This window comes from Parasteatoda tepidariorum, chromosome 4 (assembly GCF_043381705.1).
Source record: "Parasteatoda tepidariorum isolate YZ-2023 chromosome 4, CAS_Ptep_4.0, whole genome shotgun sequence".
Lineage (NCBI taxonomy): Eukaryota > Metazoa > Arthropoda > Arachnida > Araneae > Theridiidae > Parasteatoda > Parasteatoda tepidariorum.
Genome location: NC_092207.1, coordinates 100,371,833 through 100,389,563, shown reverse-complemented (window position 1 = coordinate 100,389,563; position 17,731 = coordinate 100,371,833). Strand labels below are relative to the sequence as shown.

Below are 17,731 nucleotides of genomic sequence, written 5' to 3'. Positions count from 1 at the left end.
AAAAAAACGATGCTTATGTCTCGCATGCTTCCGAAAAGATGATGTTGTTAGCCAATTTATTTTTGGCAATTGAGTTTGAAGTAAAATTTGGTAATTTTATTTATTATTTTTTATTACTTATGGCAAGGTAAGATACAACCATAAAGTAAGAACAGCGATAAGGAATTAATATGAATAAAACTGACCGAGGTCATTGCTTAATTGGCAATTTAATAAATTTTTACCTCTTACATCTTCTTCTTCTTTCAAGGCACGACAGTCTGCTACAGACCAAGGCTGACCCAAGAAATGTTTGCTATCTGGTCTTATCCGCAGCGAGACTCCTCCAGATTTCCTTATTTACTATATGAAAGTTATTCTCCACTGAGTCAAGTCACCTAATTAGTAGCCTTCCTCGTTTTCTGTTACCCGCGGGTTAAATGTTAAGTAAATTATGTATATAAAGCTCCATCGGCCCAATGAAAGAACCAGCCGCCTTTATTGGGCAAAGGAATTTCAATGACTCAGCAGATATCTATTTTATGTATAATTACGCATCCCTTAATACAAAGTTAACAAAATGTTTTGAAATATTCTGAAATATTCAAGACAGTGAGGGCATTAGTACGCAATTTTTAAGCCGAATAGCCAATCTAGTATCAATATAATTTTTGGGACATAAATCGAAAGAACATACGTTATGAGTTTGGCAAAAGTTGTTACTAAAATTATAAAAAAATTTGTGCTTAATTTTCATTTGTGATTAAATATGTCTTGAAACGTGTTGTATAAATGCTAATTTAAAATCAAATAGAAAGTGTGGCGTTGCGGTCTGAAATACAAAGTCCGAACTACGAATCTCTGACGTTGGACTACGTCGCTTGCAGCCGATAATTGACGTAAACCTCATACCTGAATGGAGATATGCGTGAAGGGCGAAATCAACAAAACGCGCACAGTATGTTTTGGATATAACTTGGCCGCCTCCCCACAGCTTGCTCTCTCTCCCCGTCGGTTCTAGCTAGCAGTCCGGCATGTTCTCGCCGGTTACCTTTTCGCAGTTTTTTTCTATGCTGCTTCAATGTTAAAGTGGTTAAGTTTTATATATGTTAGAATGTTTTAGTTAAATTTACAAGTTTCCTAAATGTTAATAAAGATAGTTATTTATTTAAACTTAGTGTTATTTATGAAGAAACCTATAATCCGTTCTCGGGAACATTTTCATGTGGAAGACTTTTCTAGAGTTAGATTTCTTTTTAGAGTTTAAGTGGGGACTCTAACAAAGATACCAAACAACCCNAAAAAAAAAAAAAAAAAAAAAAAAAAAAAAACTGAAGTGGAAAAAATTTTCAGCGGTTATCCTAATCCAGACTAATCTTGATTGTAACTTTTAAGTCCATTATTTTAAAAGTTATTCCATTGAAAATGACAGTAAGAGTAAGCTTTAAGCTAATGAATCATTACTTAATAAATAGACTAAAAAATTTATTGTATCATTTAAGATTTAAAATAAATAAGTACTCTTCTAATCAAAATTTAAAATTGATAATAGTCAGCTTTTTGTAAAATTGTAATTTTCAGTATTTGATAAATGAACCATTTATTAGAAATTATTTAGATAAATCTCGACTAAATACAAGGAGTAATGGCGAGAGACAAAATGTTCGATCCTGCTTTCCAAAAAGCCTTTACTGAAGCAATTCATAAAGAAACGGATGTAAGATATTTCATGTTAATTAATTCAAAGTATGGAACAAAATTTCATTGTTCATTATTTTATTGAAACGCTACACAGAATTTTAAGGTTGTTATATGTTAAGGGTCTTCTTTAATCAACACCCTAAATATTAATTTTCAGAACTCTTCCTGTAGTATTCGATAAAGTACGCACATTAGGAACAGCAATTATTTATATGAAAAGGGAAAAAAAGGAAATTCTAGCGAACCACTACTGAATATGGCAGGACTTGTTCATCAAAACCTATTTGATTACCAAAGGAAATTGAATATTTTTCAAATTATCTCTCTTTAACTCTTTCTTTTTCCTCCCGCATACACATCCATAGACCCCTAAGCTTAAGCGTAAATCCCCAACCACTCTCATTTCCATAAAAGTTCTTTTTACATCGCTATGTTGCATTTAAGCTAATTGGTAAGTATAATGGAACGCAAACATTACTAATAAATAATTCAGATAAACACGGTGTTCAGTAAAGAACGCTCTTTTCAGGTATATATTTTATTAAATTTATCAAAAAGGGAATTAAAAGTAATTTTGATATCATTTTTATTTTTCCCTCACTTGAAACATTCATTTGAAACCTCTAATGTTTTTTTCTTACCATTTTAAAAGATTTTATGAAATATACGGAGGATGGTCTTATTTTTTACCACTTGGTTCTGTCCATCTCGTGGTGAAATATTTTTCAGAATTAACCTTTCAAAATTTATTGCCCATTACTTTATAAAGTATTCTGCTGAAAGCGGACAACTGTTTCCACAACAAAAAAGAGAAATGGAGCTGGAGAAGTTATAATGAAATATGGCTATTATAGGATTGATAGCTATGTAGCATTATACGGGAAGTATATAGCGAATCATTTATCCTTAACAACAAATTAATATTTGAGATATTGAATAATAACGAAATGTAATTTCGTAACGTTTTTAGCGCACAATTCATCACCTCATACACATGGATAGAATGAGCGTCTAGGTAGAATCTTAATCCATTATTACTTAGTTTCTAAATGTAGCTATTCGTTCGTAACCACGTATTAAGATTTGTTTTAAGCAAAAGTCTTCACAGCATTTTTTGTTTGATAATAAACTAAAGGGAATATAATAGAAAAGGGTGCTTGGTTTTAATCTCTATTTACTAATTTTTTTCCCTTTTATTAGTCACAACTTCTTAAATTTTTGGCGCCTATCCCGTTATTGCTGGATACTTGCATTGGTATTGCTTGTATACGCTGGAATCATTAAATTTACTCTTATTGAATTTAGGTTCGAATGAAATGGAATTTAAAATACGGATCACGATTCAGAAGATCTGATGCAGTGAAATGGGATGAAGATCCTGATGGGGATGATGACGAAGAGCAAGTGAGCGATGACTCAGAACGAAAGAAATTAACTTCAAAGTTGCCGCCGACGAAGGAGGAGAGGGCGTGGCCCGCAACAAAACCTCCTGTGTCAACCACCATACCAAGAGTCAATCAACCTCCTAGAGTTATGAAACCAGTATCACCACAATGTAGAAAACTTATCTATCAAGGTAAATTTTGAGAATTAATCCAACAATTTATGAATTAAAAACGATACAGGGTGTTACTTAATCATATTTGCAATGTATATTTTGAAAATCCTTCTCCAGAAGTAAATAAGTATATACATCTGTATGCGAAGCATCATAAGCAAAACGAAAGCTCGATTGAAATTTTACTACCAAAATTCATCATAGATAAAATATTTTCAAAAACATGAAAACAACTAGGTACCGAAGTCCCTGGTTCTTCCCATCAGGAAAACCGTTGTTTAGAGAGAATCTGCATTCATCAGAGAGAACAGTTGCCCGCTTCAGTGTTTTGGAGGGAATGTACTCTTTCTGAGGAACAGAGCAGTCTTTTCATCTCATTTTTATGGATAAAAACGCTCGTCCATACAGAACCGGGCTGTCTAATGAATACTTTGAGTCAGAATATATCTGGCATGCTCTTGGTAGAACAATTGCTCCCCGCTAGTTTCCCAAAAACATCAAGGGCCTAAGAGCTGCATAAATGGAGTAGAATTTATTGTCCCGAGACTGACTAACTTAAAACATTCTTTTAACTTCTTAAACAGCGGGTGAGTTTACAGTGAAACCTTCATCTCCGACAGAAGGTATACTTCATATTAAACCCTTCACGGTTCGTCGATGGATCAAAGTTTCATATAGTTTTTCATCTTATTCAAATAAAATACTTCACAAGAAAAAAAGGTTTTCTAACGTAACCAGGATCTTGAAATTTAAAAAAACGTTCTGAATCTGAAACCAATTAATGATTATCACTTCTTCAATCACTGTTTTTACATTTGTAGCTTTGCTGTGGTATATGGTTGCTACGTAGATTTTTCTCATAAGTGCTTATTGGTATTTATTACCTTACAAGTAACACCTATGTAACTTAAGGACAATTTACTTTGGCATTATCACGACGTTTTTTTTTTCTTTATTTTTAATTATTTATTTATTTTTAATTAAGTCTTTATTTTTAATTATTCTTCATTTTTTAAGTTTCTTCTAGCCTAACTGGGTCTCTGTGCCCTTTCATTCTTGAGCACTTTACCTTTAAAGCCAGGCACAAAAGACATAAAATATTTTATTTCAACTGTAAATTAAGGTTGTTTGAAAGGATTTAGCCATTTCATTTAGCATTCTGCATGTTCTGCTCGGTAGGGAGCTGCACTGCAATAACTGCACTGAGCAGAACATAGTAATATCTCTCTGATATTTCTAGGCGGCTCCACCTCCTGCTCTATAACGCTCCCAAATCGTAAGATTGTTTTGATTGTTTTCATATGAAGAACTTTCAAAATTATGATTCAAAACAGCGTTAAGGGATCTAAACAATATTTCTATCATGAGACTCACCTTTTCTTTTTTTTATTTCAGTTATTTTCTTTGTGAAATGATGCCTTCACAAACATGTGATTTCTTCAAAGCTATGCTGCCATAACAGTTTTACGTGTCCTGTCATCCATCTAAATCAAAGAAGGGGGGCAGAGTGTAATGTGGAAATCTAATGTTAAAATGGGATTTATTTAGCCCACCAGCCTGTACTTGGGACATATATATGTCCCTTAAGGTTTAAAAAGAATGAAACAGATTTTAGGAATATCCTTTATTTGTTAACGTTTTAGTGACAGGGATAGAAAAAGTCATACTTCTTTTAAAAAATGTTATTATCCTAATTTCTCTTTAGGTATTAGTCATGATGGTGAAGGTCGAAGAATGTATTTGAATCAGCGATACAGAGAAAGGCCAATGGAGAGATACTATTATCCAATTGTCAATTCATGGGAATACGGATGGGATTATAAACAATATGAGTGTGAGGATTGCTCACGAAATAAAAATGCTAAATAAAATAATACTTCGGAATTAATGTTATTTTCCTTTCCTTAATTTGAATGTCGTTCATATTTTACGAAGTCTGTTAGTCAGGAATTTTGAAAAAAATAATACAAAATACAGAAATTTAATTTAAAAAAAAAAAAAAAAAAGTCCCTTTGACCCAATAACGCTTCGTCGGGATGCCGGTGTCACGTCGTCGACTGGTGTCGTTTTTTAATAGAAATAAACGAAAATAATTTTAAATATCTGTAAATTTCTATAAGGGGGGGGGGGAACTTTATTGATAAGTACTATTGTTTATAATGAGCGCAGAATTGAGCTGGATTATTGGAGTTGCAGTAAAACACGCCTGCTTTCCCGTAGCCATGTCCACTCTCCATGCTAATGACTTTGGTTACCATAGTTTTGTGGTGTTTTGCCATATGAAAGCTCTGCAAAGTTCTATGCTACCCCTATTCTTAAGGTATTTTGCAATATAAATGCAAATAAATTTCGATGGTTACCATAGATTACCATGAGTGTGACTGTGGCAAAGTTTCTTATGAGCATTCAGATTATATTGCGTTTTTGCCTGGTTTTAACTCAATTCTTTTAAATCAACTCATAAATCTGATCATTAAGATTAGGTTCAACAAAAAATGCGTGTAGCATTGCGTGGAGGACATTGTGAATTAATTGTGAATTAAAAAACGATTTTTTTTTGCCGTGATACATACTCTGATATTTTAAAGCAGAAATAAATAAGTTAGCTTGATTAGTAAAAGAATACAAAATATTAAATTCTAAATTGACAAAACTATCTTTGAGAGAAACGCGCTTAAAAGCAGTAGAATTTTCAAAAGAAGGAATAATTGAAGCAATAAAGAAAATAATGGTTGGTTGTTGTTAATTTACGTCGCACTAGAGCTGCACAATGGGCTATTGGCGACGGTATGGGAAACATCCCAGAGGATGATCCGAAGACATGCCATCACAATTTTGATCCTCTGCGGAGGGGATGGCACCCCCGCTTCGGTAGCCCGACGACCTGCGCGCGAAGTCGAGCACTTTACGGTAGCACAGTTTAACGAGGACCTATACCGCACACCCTCGGTCCCTACGCAGACTGATCCAAGTGGTCACCCACCCGCACACTGACCGCAGCCAGTGATGCTTGACTTCGGTGATCTGCTGGGAACCGTGTCTTAACGATCAGTCCACTGCGGGACAAGAAAATAATGGAAATAAAAATAAAAATATTACTACCGAAGCCGACGTCTTCAGGGCGTACCGGTCTCGAAAGCCATAAAACAGAACCTTTTCTATTGAGAGGGAGGACAAATGCGAAAATTAACTCTCTCAGTACCCAGAAGGTTTCGTAGAAGTCCAAGAAAAAGTACATGAAATACATAAAACCAAATCAGAAAAGAAATTTCTTTTCTGATTTGATTCTAATTTGAATCTTCATGTGAAAAAACTATATCATTGTAATTTATTTGAACAATGAGAGTTTACCATCAGCAAAAAAAATATATATATATATCAACCTGAATAACTTTCGTTACAACAATCGGATTTTCACGAACTAAGTGCCAATCTTAATGTTCCCTGGAGGTGACCTCAAATATGCTAATTAATTAGTGCTAACTACACTACTGACCAATAAAATTGCTACACCAGGAAGGAATGAAAATCACAGAATGATATTTATTGGGCACATACATTATATTTGAAAGAACAAGTGATTATATTTTTAGGATATTTGGATCCTGAGGAATCAGTACTCAGAGCAGCCTCCCCTGGCAGCAATGAGAGCAGTTATTCTCATGGGCATCGAGTCGAACAGAGATTGGATAGCATAGACGTCGTCTAACTGTTCGTGCAGACTCTTGTTATCTTGAAAATGACCCCATTTGTTAACTCAGGGTTCGTGACGTACCTGTAGGATCCCTTACGGCCATGTGAATAACATGTCTTTCTTCTCGGCTGCTAGTGATGGAGGGGGCCACTGAGATCCTGCACAGCGTTCCATATGACCGTCATGAACCCATCGATTCCCTATTCTGCTAACAGTCATGAGATCTCGACCAACGCAAGCAGCAATACTTCGGTATGATCAACCACAATCCCGATAGGCCACAGTTCGACCTCTATCAAACTCAGGCACGTGATGGTAGGCATTTCTCCTTCTTACACGAGGCATAATAAAACTTTTTTACCCAAGAATAACGCTCAAATTCAATTTATGTGTGAGAAACTTACTGTCAAATTTCTTCTTTTACACACATTGTAGGTGTTGTTATCGCCGCCTGCTTTGCATGAATGCTCTGATAAGCTAATCAATTGCATATCACAGCATGTTTTATCCGTCCTGCAAATTTCACGTTCGTGGTGTGCCGCCTTCCTGGTGCAGCAATTTTAATGGCCAGTAGTGTATTAATTAAGTTATGAAATCAGAAGCAAAAACGTACTTTCTCTGAATAAACATATATTTTTTTTTTACATATTTGGAATTCTGACCCTTGAAATAGACAAAATTTAGAAGAAAAAAAATTCGTTATAATATTAGTTAAGGCTAGCTTGCGCATTCTTATAAGTTTTGCATTTTATATTTTTAATTTTAAAGTTGAATGATATGCATGAAATGACCCCTAGTCGAAAAAATCAAAGTTTAATAGTTACAGGACTGATCATTTCGAAAAAAACTAAGTAATCGGTTAAATGAAATAATAATTTACGAATCATTAATATTCTTGCTTCCTTATTACGAAATATTTGAAGAAATTTGTATTATAATTTCTTCAAAACTTGTGTTAAAACTATTATTATAGATTATTTAAGTAGAAAAAAGCCTAATGTTAGAAAAAGAACAATTTCTGAGATGATGATTCTAAAAATAGCACGATTTTGGAATCTTTTTATAATTTTCTATTTTAGTAGCTGTTAAACAAAATTAGGCATATCGAACATTTTCCTAATATAACAATATTTTTTTGAATTGTGCTGAAGTCGAGAAATAATATTAACTACTTTTTAAAGAAATTTTTTTAACATTATCCTTTTTAAAAGGGCAACTCTTTTAAAGTTAACGGGCATGAATAACTTTGAGCGTCAAAATAAAATTGTAAGTCCATAATTTTTTTTTTAAGTTAAAAACAAAGCAAACAATTGTATTTTTTGCTGTGCACACATATGCATTTCCTTTTTATTTCTCAAATAAATAAGAAACAGTAAATATGACAAAAAAAATAGTATGCTTAGTAAATAGTCAGCTGTTCTGCATCGGATAATCAATAATTTATCTTCATTTCAATCAATCAATCTATATCTTCATTTCAATCAATTTATCTTCATTTCAATCAATTTATCTTCATTTCAATCAATTTATCTTCATTTAATCGGATAATCAATAATTTATCTTCATGAAATCAATAATTTATTTTCATTTTTCGAAAAAAAATAGTATGTTTAGTAAATAGTCAGCTGTTCTGCATCGGATAATTTTGATCAGTAGAATATTTTTAATTTCTTAACAAGATTTAGTTCTCGGCTAGCTAGCACTAACTCTAAGTTTTCTTTTAATAAAAACTTGACAATAATTTAAAAAGGTACTTTGCTTTAAAAGAAAACATAAAGTACTAAAACAATTGATTAGTATATTAATGGGAAAATAATATACGTGGTAGCGTGAAGAATAAGATTTCGAGAAATGTTAAAATTTAATTAAATAGTTGGTAAAATAATTCTGCGAAACATGCGTGGACAGGTAATTAACAAATTTATTTTAAGATTAAAATGATATATGAGATGTGAAGCTTAAAAATGTTGACTATGTATTCGTATTAATAATTATAAAATATATATTGAAGAAATTGATAAATATATCATTCCAAATCTATGCATACTTTTGTATGTTATTGAATATATTGAATATATTCTTTCAATAATTGTATCAATTATTGAAAGAACAAACTAAAAAATAAAATTAAAAAAAGCTGATGTATAATCACATTCTATCAGAAACATGCCTTTATAAAACTCTACATTCGTTGAATAAAATGTTTTTATTCAATAAAATGGTTTTTTAAATTACGAATCAATTTTTAGACGACTAAAAAAGTATTTTGTAATTTTTAAAAAGGGATTAGCAATCGGTTATGAGTGAAAAAAATTTGAATGAACCTCGTAAGTTAAACACATTTAAATATTAATCCCCTCATTTAAATATTTCTTCATTGTAACCAAATTATTTTTTTTAAATAAATAATTTTAATTTTTCTCGGTTTCTACCAAATAAAATCTGTTGAAACGTTAGATTTCACAATAGCAAAATACATGGATTAATATTTTATAAAAAATTTATACCTCATAATTCAAATTTTTTCATCCACAATTAAATTAAATGATAAAAAATACTAAATAATTATTAAAAATTATTTTTTGCATGAAATTATCTTTGGGTAAATGGGCTTTATAAATGGGTGCAGTTTCGTTTCTAGAATTGCTTAATTAGCTTTAAAAAATATGACTAAAAACGCAAAAAGAGAAATTAACATTACGCGGTCCGAACTTTGGATCGCTCTCCAGATCAAAGTATGGGGACCATATTTCCAAGATTGCGGCTACTCCCTATATTTTGAAGGTTAAGAATCCAAACACGTTAAAAAATTTATATGTTTATTCAGAGAAAATACGTTCTTGTGTCCGATTTCGTAACTTAATTATATTTAGCACTAAATAATTTGCGTATTTGAGGTCACCCCCACGAACCATTACGATTGGCACTTAGTGCGTGAAAATCTGATAATTAGAACGAAAGTTATTCAGAGTGATATCTTTTTTTGCTGACTGTATTTAAGTGCCATATTTCTAGAAGAACAAACACTTTTCAGTCAAATCCTATATTATCTTTATTAAATAATTTAATTCTAACTGAAGTAAAACAAAGTAACAACTTATACATTTATTTTTTCAGCTGTCTAGAAGTTCTAAGTTAAGTGACTTTCATTTCTTGGAGCAAATTTTATGTTCGAAATTGATCAGGATTTAAAGACAAATTTAGAATTAAAATTGGGCTAGTTTTTTAAGAGTTAATCTGATCACAATTATTTATTAAAGACTCTCAAAGGAGTTGGGCTGAATTTAAGTTGATTAATATTGAATCCATCTAAATTTAAGTTGATTCAGTGTAAGAAATAATATGAATTGGATACTTGCAACTCATTAAATTGTTGTGCATGACGTGTGAGCGTTGCAACTTTAAAACTTGGGTTTACTATTACGCTGAATCAGTTTTCGGATTAGGTTTCATTGGATACCTGTAACAATTTCATGCGTGTGCGTCTAACCTGATTGGTAGACTCGCGCGTGACGTCATTCGCAGGTATCCAACTGCATTTATGATGTAATATGTTACAGATGACTTAAACTCCACGTTGTATGTTTATCATGACTCTCTCACCCAGTTGTTTATGAAAGTAGACGATACTGATGTTAGGATCAACAGTATCTTATTTTGATTTGAAATAATTACTGATAATGAAATATACATGAAAATAAGTTGCTTACACCCATCATTTAGGTAGGATTCATTGAAAAAAAAGCAATTTAATTTATAATTTTTATTAAAATTTTGGACAATTATAAATAATAGCTGTGTTAAAAGGGACAGACCACAAGCCATTGGGTACTTGCACTTCAAGAAGAAGAAGATCACGGATGCCCATACATGTGACCAGTGGCGTAGCTAGGTAACCAAGGGCCCTGGGGCAAATTAAAAAATGGGGCCCCACTGCTATGTAAACTGATTAGGTTTTATCAAATAAAAATATGAAATATACAAATACTTTAAAAATGCTAAGCTACAAAAGCTCTTTTTTGTGCACTGCAGGGAGGTAATAAAAATATTAAACAATAACAACATAAATTACAATTAATACTTGGTGTAGGTTTGGCTAATAAAACGAAATAGAGAAGATTCAAGGGTTTATTATATAAAGGTTGGGCCTACCAACTGACTAAATAATAATTATATTTACAATTTTTTCCTAGCTTTAGTTTTCGCAAAAGTATCAATGACTTCGTTTAAATCCAGGCTTGATGCGGTTTTGTTTTCAATTGCTATTAACGATAAATGTCGGAGTCGAGTTTGGCCCATATTATTTCTTAAATAATTTTTTATTATTTTTAATTTGCTAAATGACCTTTCAGCTGCTGCAGAAGTGACAGGAATTGTAAAGAATAATAACATTGCTGTAAATACTTCCGTTAGGTCGCATTCTAGCACTCCATATTTGCTCATTATTTCCTTACATAATTGGTGAACAGTCCATGCTTGAGTTAGTTGAGGTAAAACTAGGTGGTAAATATTAATAAATTGAAGTGAAAAACTAGGGCCTATTATATCTGAATATTTTCTTTGGAATTCGTCACACTTTTGTAATAAAGTTGCTTCATCAACATGTAATAAAAATGTTGGTGTTAGAAAATCGAATATATGACAGACTGCACTCATACCAATAAAACGTGTATCTAATTGAGATATTACTGTGTCTAGTACATTATTGAAAATCTCAATTTTAAATATTTTTTCTCGGTTAGGAAATCGGTGATCAGCAGCTAATTCATCAAAATGTTTTTTAACTTTTCTTTGCCTTTTTTCTTGAAAATGGGTATCAATACCATATTTTCTTGCAGTTTCACTGGCTTTGCACTTGAATAATTCGAAATCATTTCTATAAATTTGCAACTTTGCTTTGGTCTCTGCTAAAACTTTACTCGCCTCGCCCAAATTGATGTCGCATTTTTGTAAAGTTTTGGATGCATAATTGATGTCGTTCAATACACTGTGCATGAATTCGCAAAGCAACACGAACTCGAAATTTAGCATTTTTGTTTTAATACTCTCTGCTTCACTACGCTCATCTTTATTAGGACTCTTTAGAACTATTTCTGATAATGCTTTGATAATATCAAAATAACGAAGTTTTATTGCAGATATCGTATTGACCCTACTGGACCATCTAGTCGGATTTAGTTTTTTTAGAGTGGTGTCCGATTCGCCAGTGAATTTTGACAGTAGATCCCAACGTTTGATGCTGTTTCCGAAAAAGTTATACAAATCTTGCAACGTTGCGAAAAAAATCTGTATTTCCACACAACTGCTAACGGCATCATTTATCACCAAATTTAAATTATGAGTGGCACAATGTACGTACTCTGCGTTAGGCTGGATATCCTTAATATGTTTTTGTACACCATTATACACACCACTCATCACACTGGCTCCATCATAGCCTTGCCCCACACATTTTTTTAAATCAATATTTTTGTCGATAAATAATGTTGTCACTTGGTTGACTAAATCTACTGCGCCATGTTTGATGGCTGCATAAAAGCCTAGAAACACTTCTTTTACTTCTATATCAATTGGCTGTCCATTTTCCGATCTGGTTATTACTGCATACCTCACAACAATGCTCAGCTGATCTACCTTCGATATGTCCTGTGTCGTATCCATTATGATGGCAAAAACGGTGACGCTCTAATTTGTTCTAGTAGATGGGTTTCGAGTTTGGTCCCCAAGCTCTCAATCATTTCATTTTGAATTGTTGCACTCAGATATCTTGTAGATCTTAAAAACATAAAAAAGGACAATTTCAAAAAAGTCCTGATATTAAACAGTTAATAATTATAAACAAAGTAAAACGATAAAAAAAACTTAGAAATAATTATTATTACCTTTGGGTATATCCAAAACTTGCCGCAAAATGTGATCATATCGGGCGACAAGCTCTAAAAAGGACAGAAAATTTCCGTGGTATCATTTCTGACTTAAGTCTTCCTGATGTCTTCTCAAAGCCAAAGAACTCTTTGCTAGGGTAAGTATGATATCGAATAACCTTTGAAGAACCATTTTCCAAAATGATGCTTCTTTGCGAATTTCATTTTCAAGTTCCTTGTCGATAGTATTAGTATCGTTTTTTTTTTTCAAAATTCATACACAGCACATGCTTCCGAATGGCCACTCGAACAACTGTGTTGTTTAATTCTTTCTGATAAATGCTTCCAATCTCGAATTCCCGTACACCACATATTATTTCTTTGTGAAGCAAATAACCAGCAGGGTTGACAATAGGCAGCGTCTGGTATTTTGGAATAACACAACCAAAAACGATTAACTGGCCCATATTTAGAACACGAAACGTAGTACGATTTTGAAAGACACCTATTGTTCTTGTTGACGTCTGTTGGAAAAGGTCCTGAAGGCTGTAAAGGTCTCATATCAAGAATTTGACGTTTTTCGTTATCACTTGTTTCTTGTTTGTGAAGTTTCCCAAGTCACAAGAAGATTTGTCGTACACATTTTCGAAAAATGTAGAGGTCTGTGGTTCCTCCAAACCCTCCGCTCTTATGTGTGTCATGCAAACATCATCCACGTTCACATGATCGGCGGCGGAGGTATCTCCAACTGCAATAATTGTCGAATCTTCTTCAGTAGGCTTCTCAACCAACACTGCAGTTACCACATTATTTGAGTCACTATCAATAGAAATATTTTGGCCAGATGTACTTGCGGAAGGCTGACTAAAAAACTTGTCAATTTTGGGCAATTTTTGTTTACTATCTTCTCTTTCTTGGCGTTGTTTGCGTTTAAATGCACCACTGGGTTTCTTCTTTTTATCCATAATTTTAGTTTTCTAATTTATTTAAACAATACAATATTAGATTGTGCTCGAGTAGGTAGGTACTCACTGTTCACTGACGACGTTAAAAGTAAAATAAAAGGAAAGAGAAACGCAATGATACGCTACAAGTGTCATTGGGGAATCCCCGGAAAAAAAATTATCACCGTTAGTGTTACCACATTTAACGGTGGAGACTGTAATGGTTGGCAACTGTTTGGCGACCTTTTAAGGCGCACTTGGCGCATTTTGTCATCCCGTCGGAGGGATGCGAGAGAGAGAAAGGTAGATGTATGTTTGATATAATCGGGAGAGGGTCTCCCTTGGTATTCTAAGAGCTGGAAGCTCTTACTGGAAAACAATGCATATTTCTTTTGTTTTCAAATAAAGTTAAGTTTCATTGTTTTAAAAATCTGGTCTGCTTATTTATTGGAAAGGAAAGGCATTACAGAGACCATGAACGATCTCCTGCCCTCGGACCTGAATTAATGTACCTACTGCAGGTGACTTGCATTTTTTCACGATATTTCGCGTTATACAATGAGCTGTAGCCGAAATCTATAGATTTGACACGATTTATTGACTTAACGGACATCAATATGAGTGGTAAAATCAAATAAAATTGAACCACTATATTGACCAGTACAAAAAAGTTTATTGACATTAGCTTACTTACTCCTGATACAGCATTAATTTTTTAACCGTTCTCGAAAAAAAAATCTTAACTCGAATTCACAATAAAACGCACATCGATGAATAATAAAACGCACATATCACTATCCGTCAAATTGACAACACTGCCAACCTACAGAAAGAATTTAGGGGAATTCCCTAGGCATAACTTTTGAATTTCTCTCAACTGAGTTGTCATGATTAAAGTGGGGTTGCAACCTGTCATATTTATTTTGAAAATGGGAGAAATTTCCAAAAGTTCAGTTCGATCGAGATTTCTGGTAAGGATTCGAGGGCCCCCTGAGCTTGAGGGCCCCGGGGCACTGCCCCGCCTAGCCCCTAGGTAGCTACGCCACTGCATGTGACCCATGACACACAGCAGGTGGCCAGCCGACCCGCGTGAAAAGCATCCGAAGGAACCAGATTCCTCGAACACACAGTCGCCTCCACAACCCTACAGACCCACAAAAGCTAGTCTGATGAAAAGGAATTTGGTTAGAGACTTTGAAATGGCTGAAATAAGGCTGATTGAATCATATTGAGTATGAATAAGAAATTTACCTCACTTGGATTGACAACATGGGACTTAGTTTACAAGCTGGAATGGGTTAACTGCTGATTAACTTGGCTAGAATTCATAGCTATTATTACATAGGACATCATTTGGCATTATTACAGTTATGTTGCATTTGACATTGAAGGCAGGGAGAGACAATATGGGTGAACATTAACCCTATGCAGTTAAGCTTAGGATATTATACTTACAGTCGTACTTTAAGTGCAGCGCTAACATTATAGAACCATTATTGAACTATGCATTTATTACTCTTAGATAATTATTTACAGATAGCGTAAAGATATAAAATTATAAAATTTAGTATACATAATACAATTAAATCTTTATTATGCCTTATAACCAAAGATACAAAATAATATTTAGATATAAAATTAATATAATGTTACGCAGTACAATTACATATCATATTGTTCAAATGACTGAAGATGGAGCTTACATAGCATATTACAATAATGCTAAGTATTTTTACATTTAGAATTACAGTAAATGTATATTTAGTATAAAATATCATAACTTATTAGTATTAATTTACTTAGTACAATGACATAAGAAGAAATTTATTACATAATAGGTAGACCTGATATGACACGAATAGCTGCTAAGATTGGTTGATAGCATTAAAATTAAAATGAATGCTTATTGGAGATAAGGTTAGTTTGAGGGATCGAGGATTAGGCTATTAGACTTGCTATCTTGTACTCTGTATCTTGTATCTTGTACTCTGTTTCACCCAATTCTCCACTCTCATTAGAATGCTAATGAACTTGAATTTAATTAATTGCAGAGTCGTATCACCTATCGAATGTGTTGAAATATAATTCTTCTTCATCTACCTCTTTTACTTAACTTAGATTTATTATTTGCTTGTGTATTTTAGTGTAACCTTGATATATTTTTATTTTGTGCACCTGAAAACTTCGATGCATGATTAGTTTGTTTATGTTCTACATGACTTCATGCCTATGTGTGTGTTAGTGAGAGATAGAGTGTGAAAGAACGGAAATATTTGTGACTTCGTGTAAGACTGTAGAATCCGTCACTTAAGAGAATGGATGCTTGCTTACTCGAAATAGAATGTAAAGAACAGTTGCTAGCGTAAACAAATGCCATGTTTCAACAACCTATCAGGATCGAGATACCACATCAATCGCAGGTAACCCATTAGTATAAAGAACCCCATCCAATCAGTCATTGCAAGCGCAATTGAAAGAGTGATTATTGCTGAGATGTTTCAGAATTGTTGATGCTTCATCTACTATAAGTTTTGTCCAAAAAAAACATGTTCATCGACAGTGAAAACTAATTAACCCTTTAAAGAATTCGGTGTCAAAGGATGGCCAAAAAATATTAAAGTAGATTAAAATTAAAATAGATCCAATAAAAGTGAAGTAGTAAAAAAAAATTCAAATAGATCCAATAGCTAGCGATGCATCGGGTCCCCTGTCAAATTTTCACGGTTTGAACCCGGCTAATTTTACCAAATAATTGGCCGCGTAACACTCATTTTTGTTCAATTCAACCATATTCAAAGTATATTAACCTTGAATTCCGTTCATTTTTTAATACTCCTTTTGTGGAAATAACTGGTTTAGACTCTTTACTCTTGTGTAAAATTTCAATTTAGGGAAGCCTCAGTAAAGTGGACTCTCAGAGGTTCATGAAAGAGACTTTGCTTTGAAGAAGGAATTTAATGATGAAAACTATTTTAATGCATTATTCGATTCAAAATAAGAAATAGGGAAATACATTGATATTTAGTTAAAGTTAATAAATAACAATGGTTAAAATTAAAAGATAACTGAAGACCATATTTGTGTTCTCATACTGAATTTTCTTTCAACAAATGACTCGAATAAATGCAATATGTTTTTATTATTTGGAGGCTAACAAGAGAAGTACGCATCTTAAATATTCCCGATTAAAACAAAGTTAAGGTTAAATGAAGCTAGCATGTTTGAAAATCCTGCATAAGGTATACATATTAGAAGCCTAATCTGCCCCAAGGATAAATTTTATATACCGAGTTCACTTAGTTTTAGATAAACAAAAACTGCCCAACTTATAACAACAGGTTCCAAAAAATTCCCAGCTGTTGCGGTTGAATTTTATTTCTAATTTTCTTTTTTAAAAAAGGTTGATAACTATTTTATATATTTTAATCAATTTATAAAAAATTTACTTTTTAATTAATTAAATATTTATATAAATTTATCATAAATAAATGAATAGATAGTTGCTTCTTTTTATTTTTTAATCAAAATAGATGGATAATTCAAAAAAATTGTAATTTAATATTTGAATAGAACTTTTTGCAACTTTTTTAAAATTACAAACTAATAAAAATCTCCAATTAAAATGCATGAATTAATTTTTAAAAAAATTTCATTCTTTAAAATTATTCATGATAAATAAATTTATTAGTTATTTAATTTTTTTTAATTAAAATGTATGTATAATTTTTAAAAAAATTTAATTTAAAATTTACATTCAAATTTCGTTATTTTTTTTAATAATCCATATACTTAAATTTAAGGTATAAAAAAATTAATATCTTTCTAATTCTCTTATTCAAAAAAATTTTATATAAAAAAAAGTATCTGAATTAAAAGAATAATAATTTTTAAATTGAATAAAACATACCAGATAATTATCAACCTTTTGTAGAAAAGAAAATTAGAGGTAAAGTTCATTCGTCCCAACTGTGATTTGAACTCGAGTCCACTC

At 32.4% G+C, this 17,731-nt stretch overlaps 2 protein-coding genes across 2 annotated transcripts; one reads left to right on the top strand and one right to left on the bottom strand.

Annotated features, from left to right (window-relative positions):
• The first annotated feature begins 1,445 nt into the window (after window positions 1-1,445).
• LOC107449954 (protein SPMIP1-like) lies at window positions 1,446-5,122 on the top strand. Its single transcript, XM_043046658.2, has 3 exons — window positions 1,446-1,696; window positions 2,986-3,256; window positions 4,944-5,122. The coding sequence occupies exons 1-3, from the start codon at window positions 1,625-1,627 to the stop codon at window positions 5,105-5,107; spliced, it is 507 nt and encodes a 168-aa protein (XP_042902592.1). The 5' UTR covers window positions 1,446-1,624; the 3' UTR covers window positions 5,108-5,122.
• A 5,986-nt stretch (window positions 5,123-11,108) lies between these two features.
• On the bottom strand, window positions 11,109-12,593 carry LOC139425475 (zinc finger MYM-type protein 1-like). The gene has a single exon (XM_071180416.1). It carries the CDS (start codon window positions 12,591-12,593, stop codon window positions 11,109-11,111), a length of 1,485 nt encoding a protein of 494 aa, XP_071036517.1.
• Between the last annotated feature and the right edge of the window lie 5,138 nt (window positions 12,594-17,731).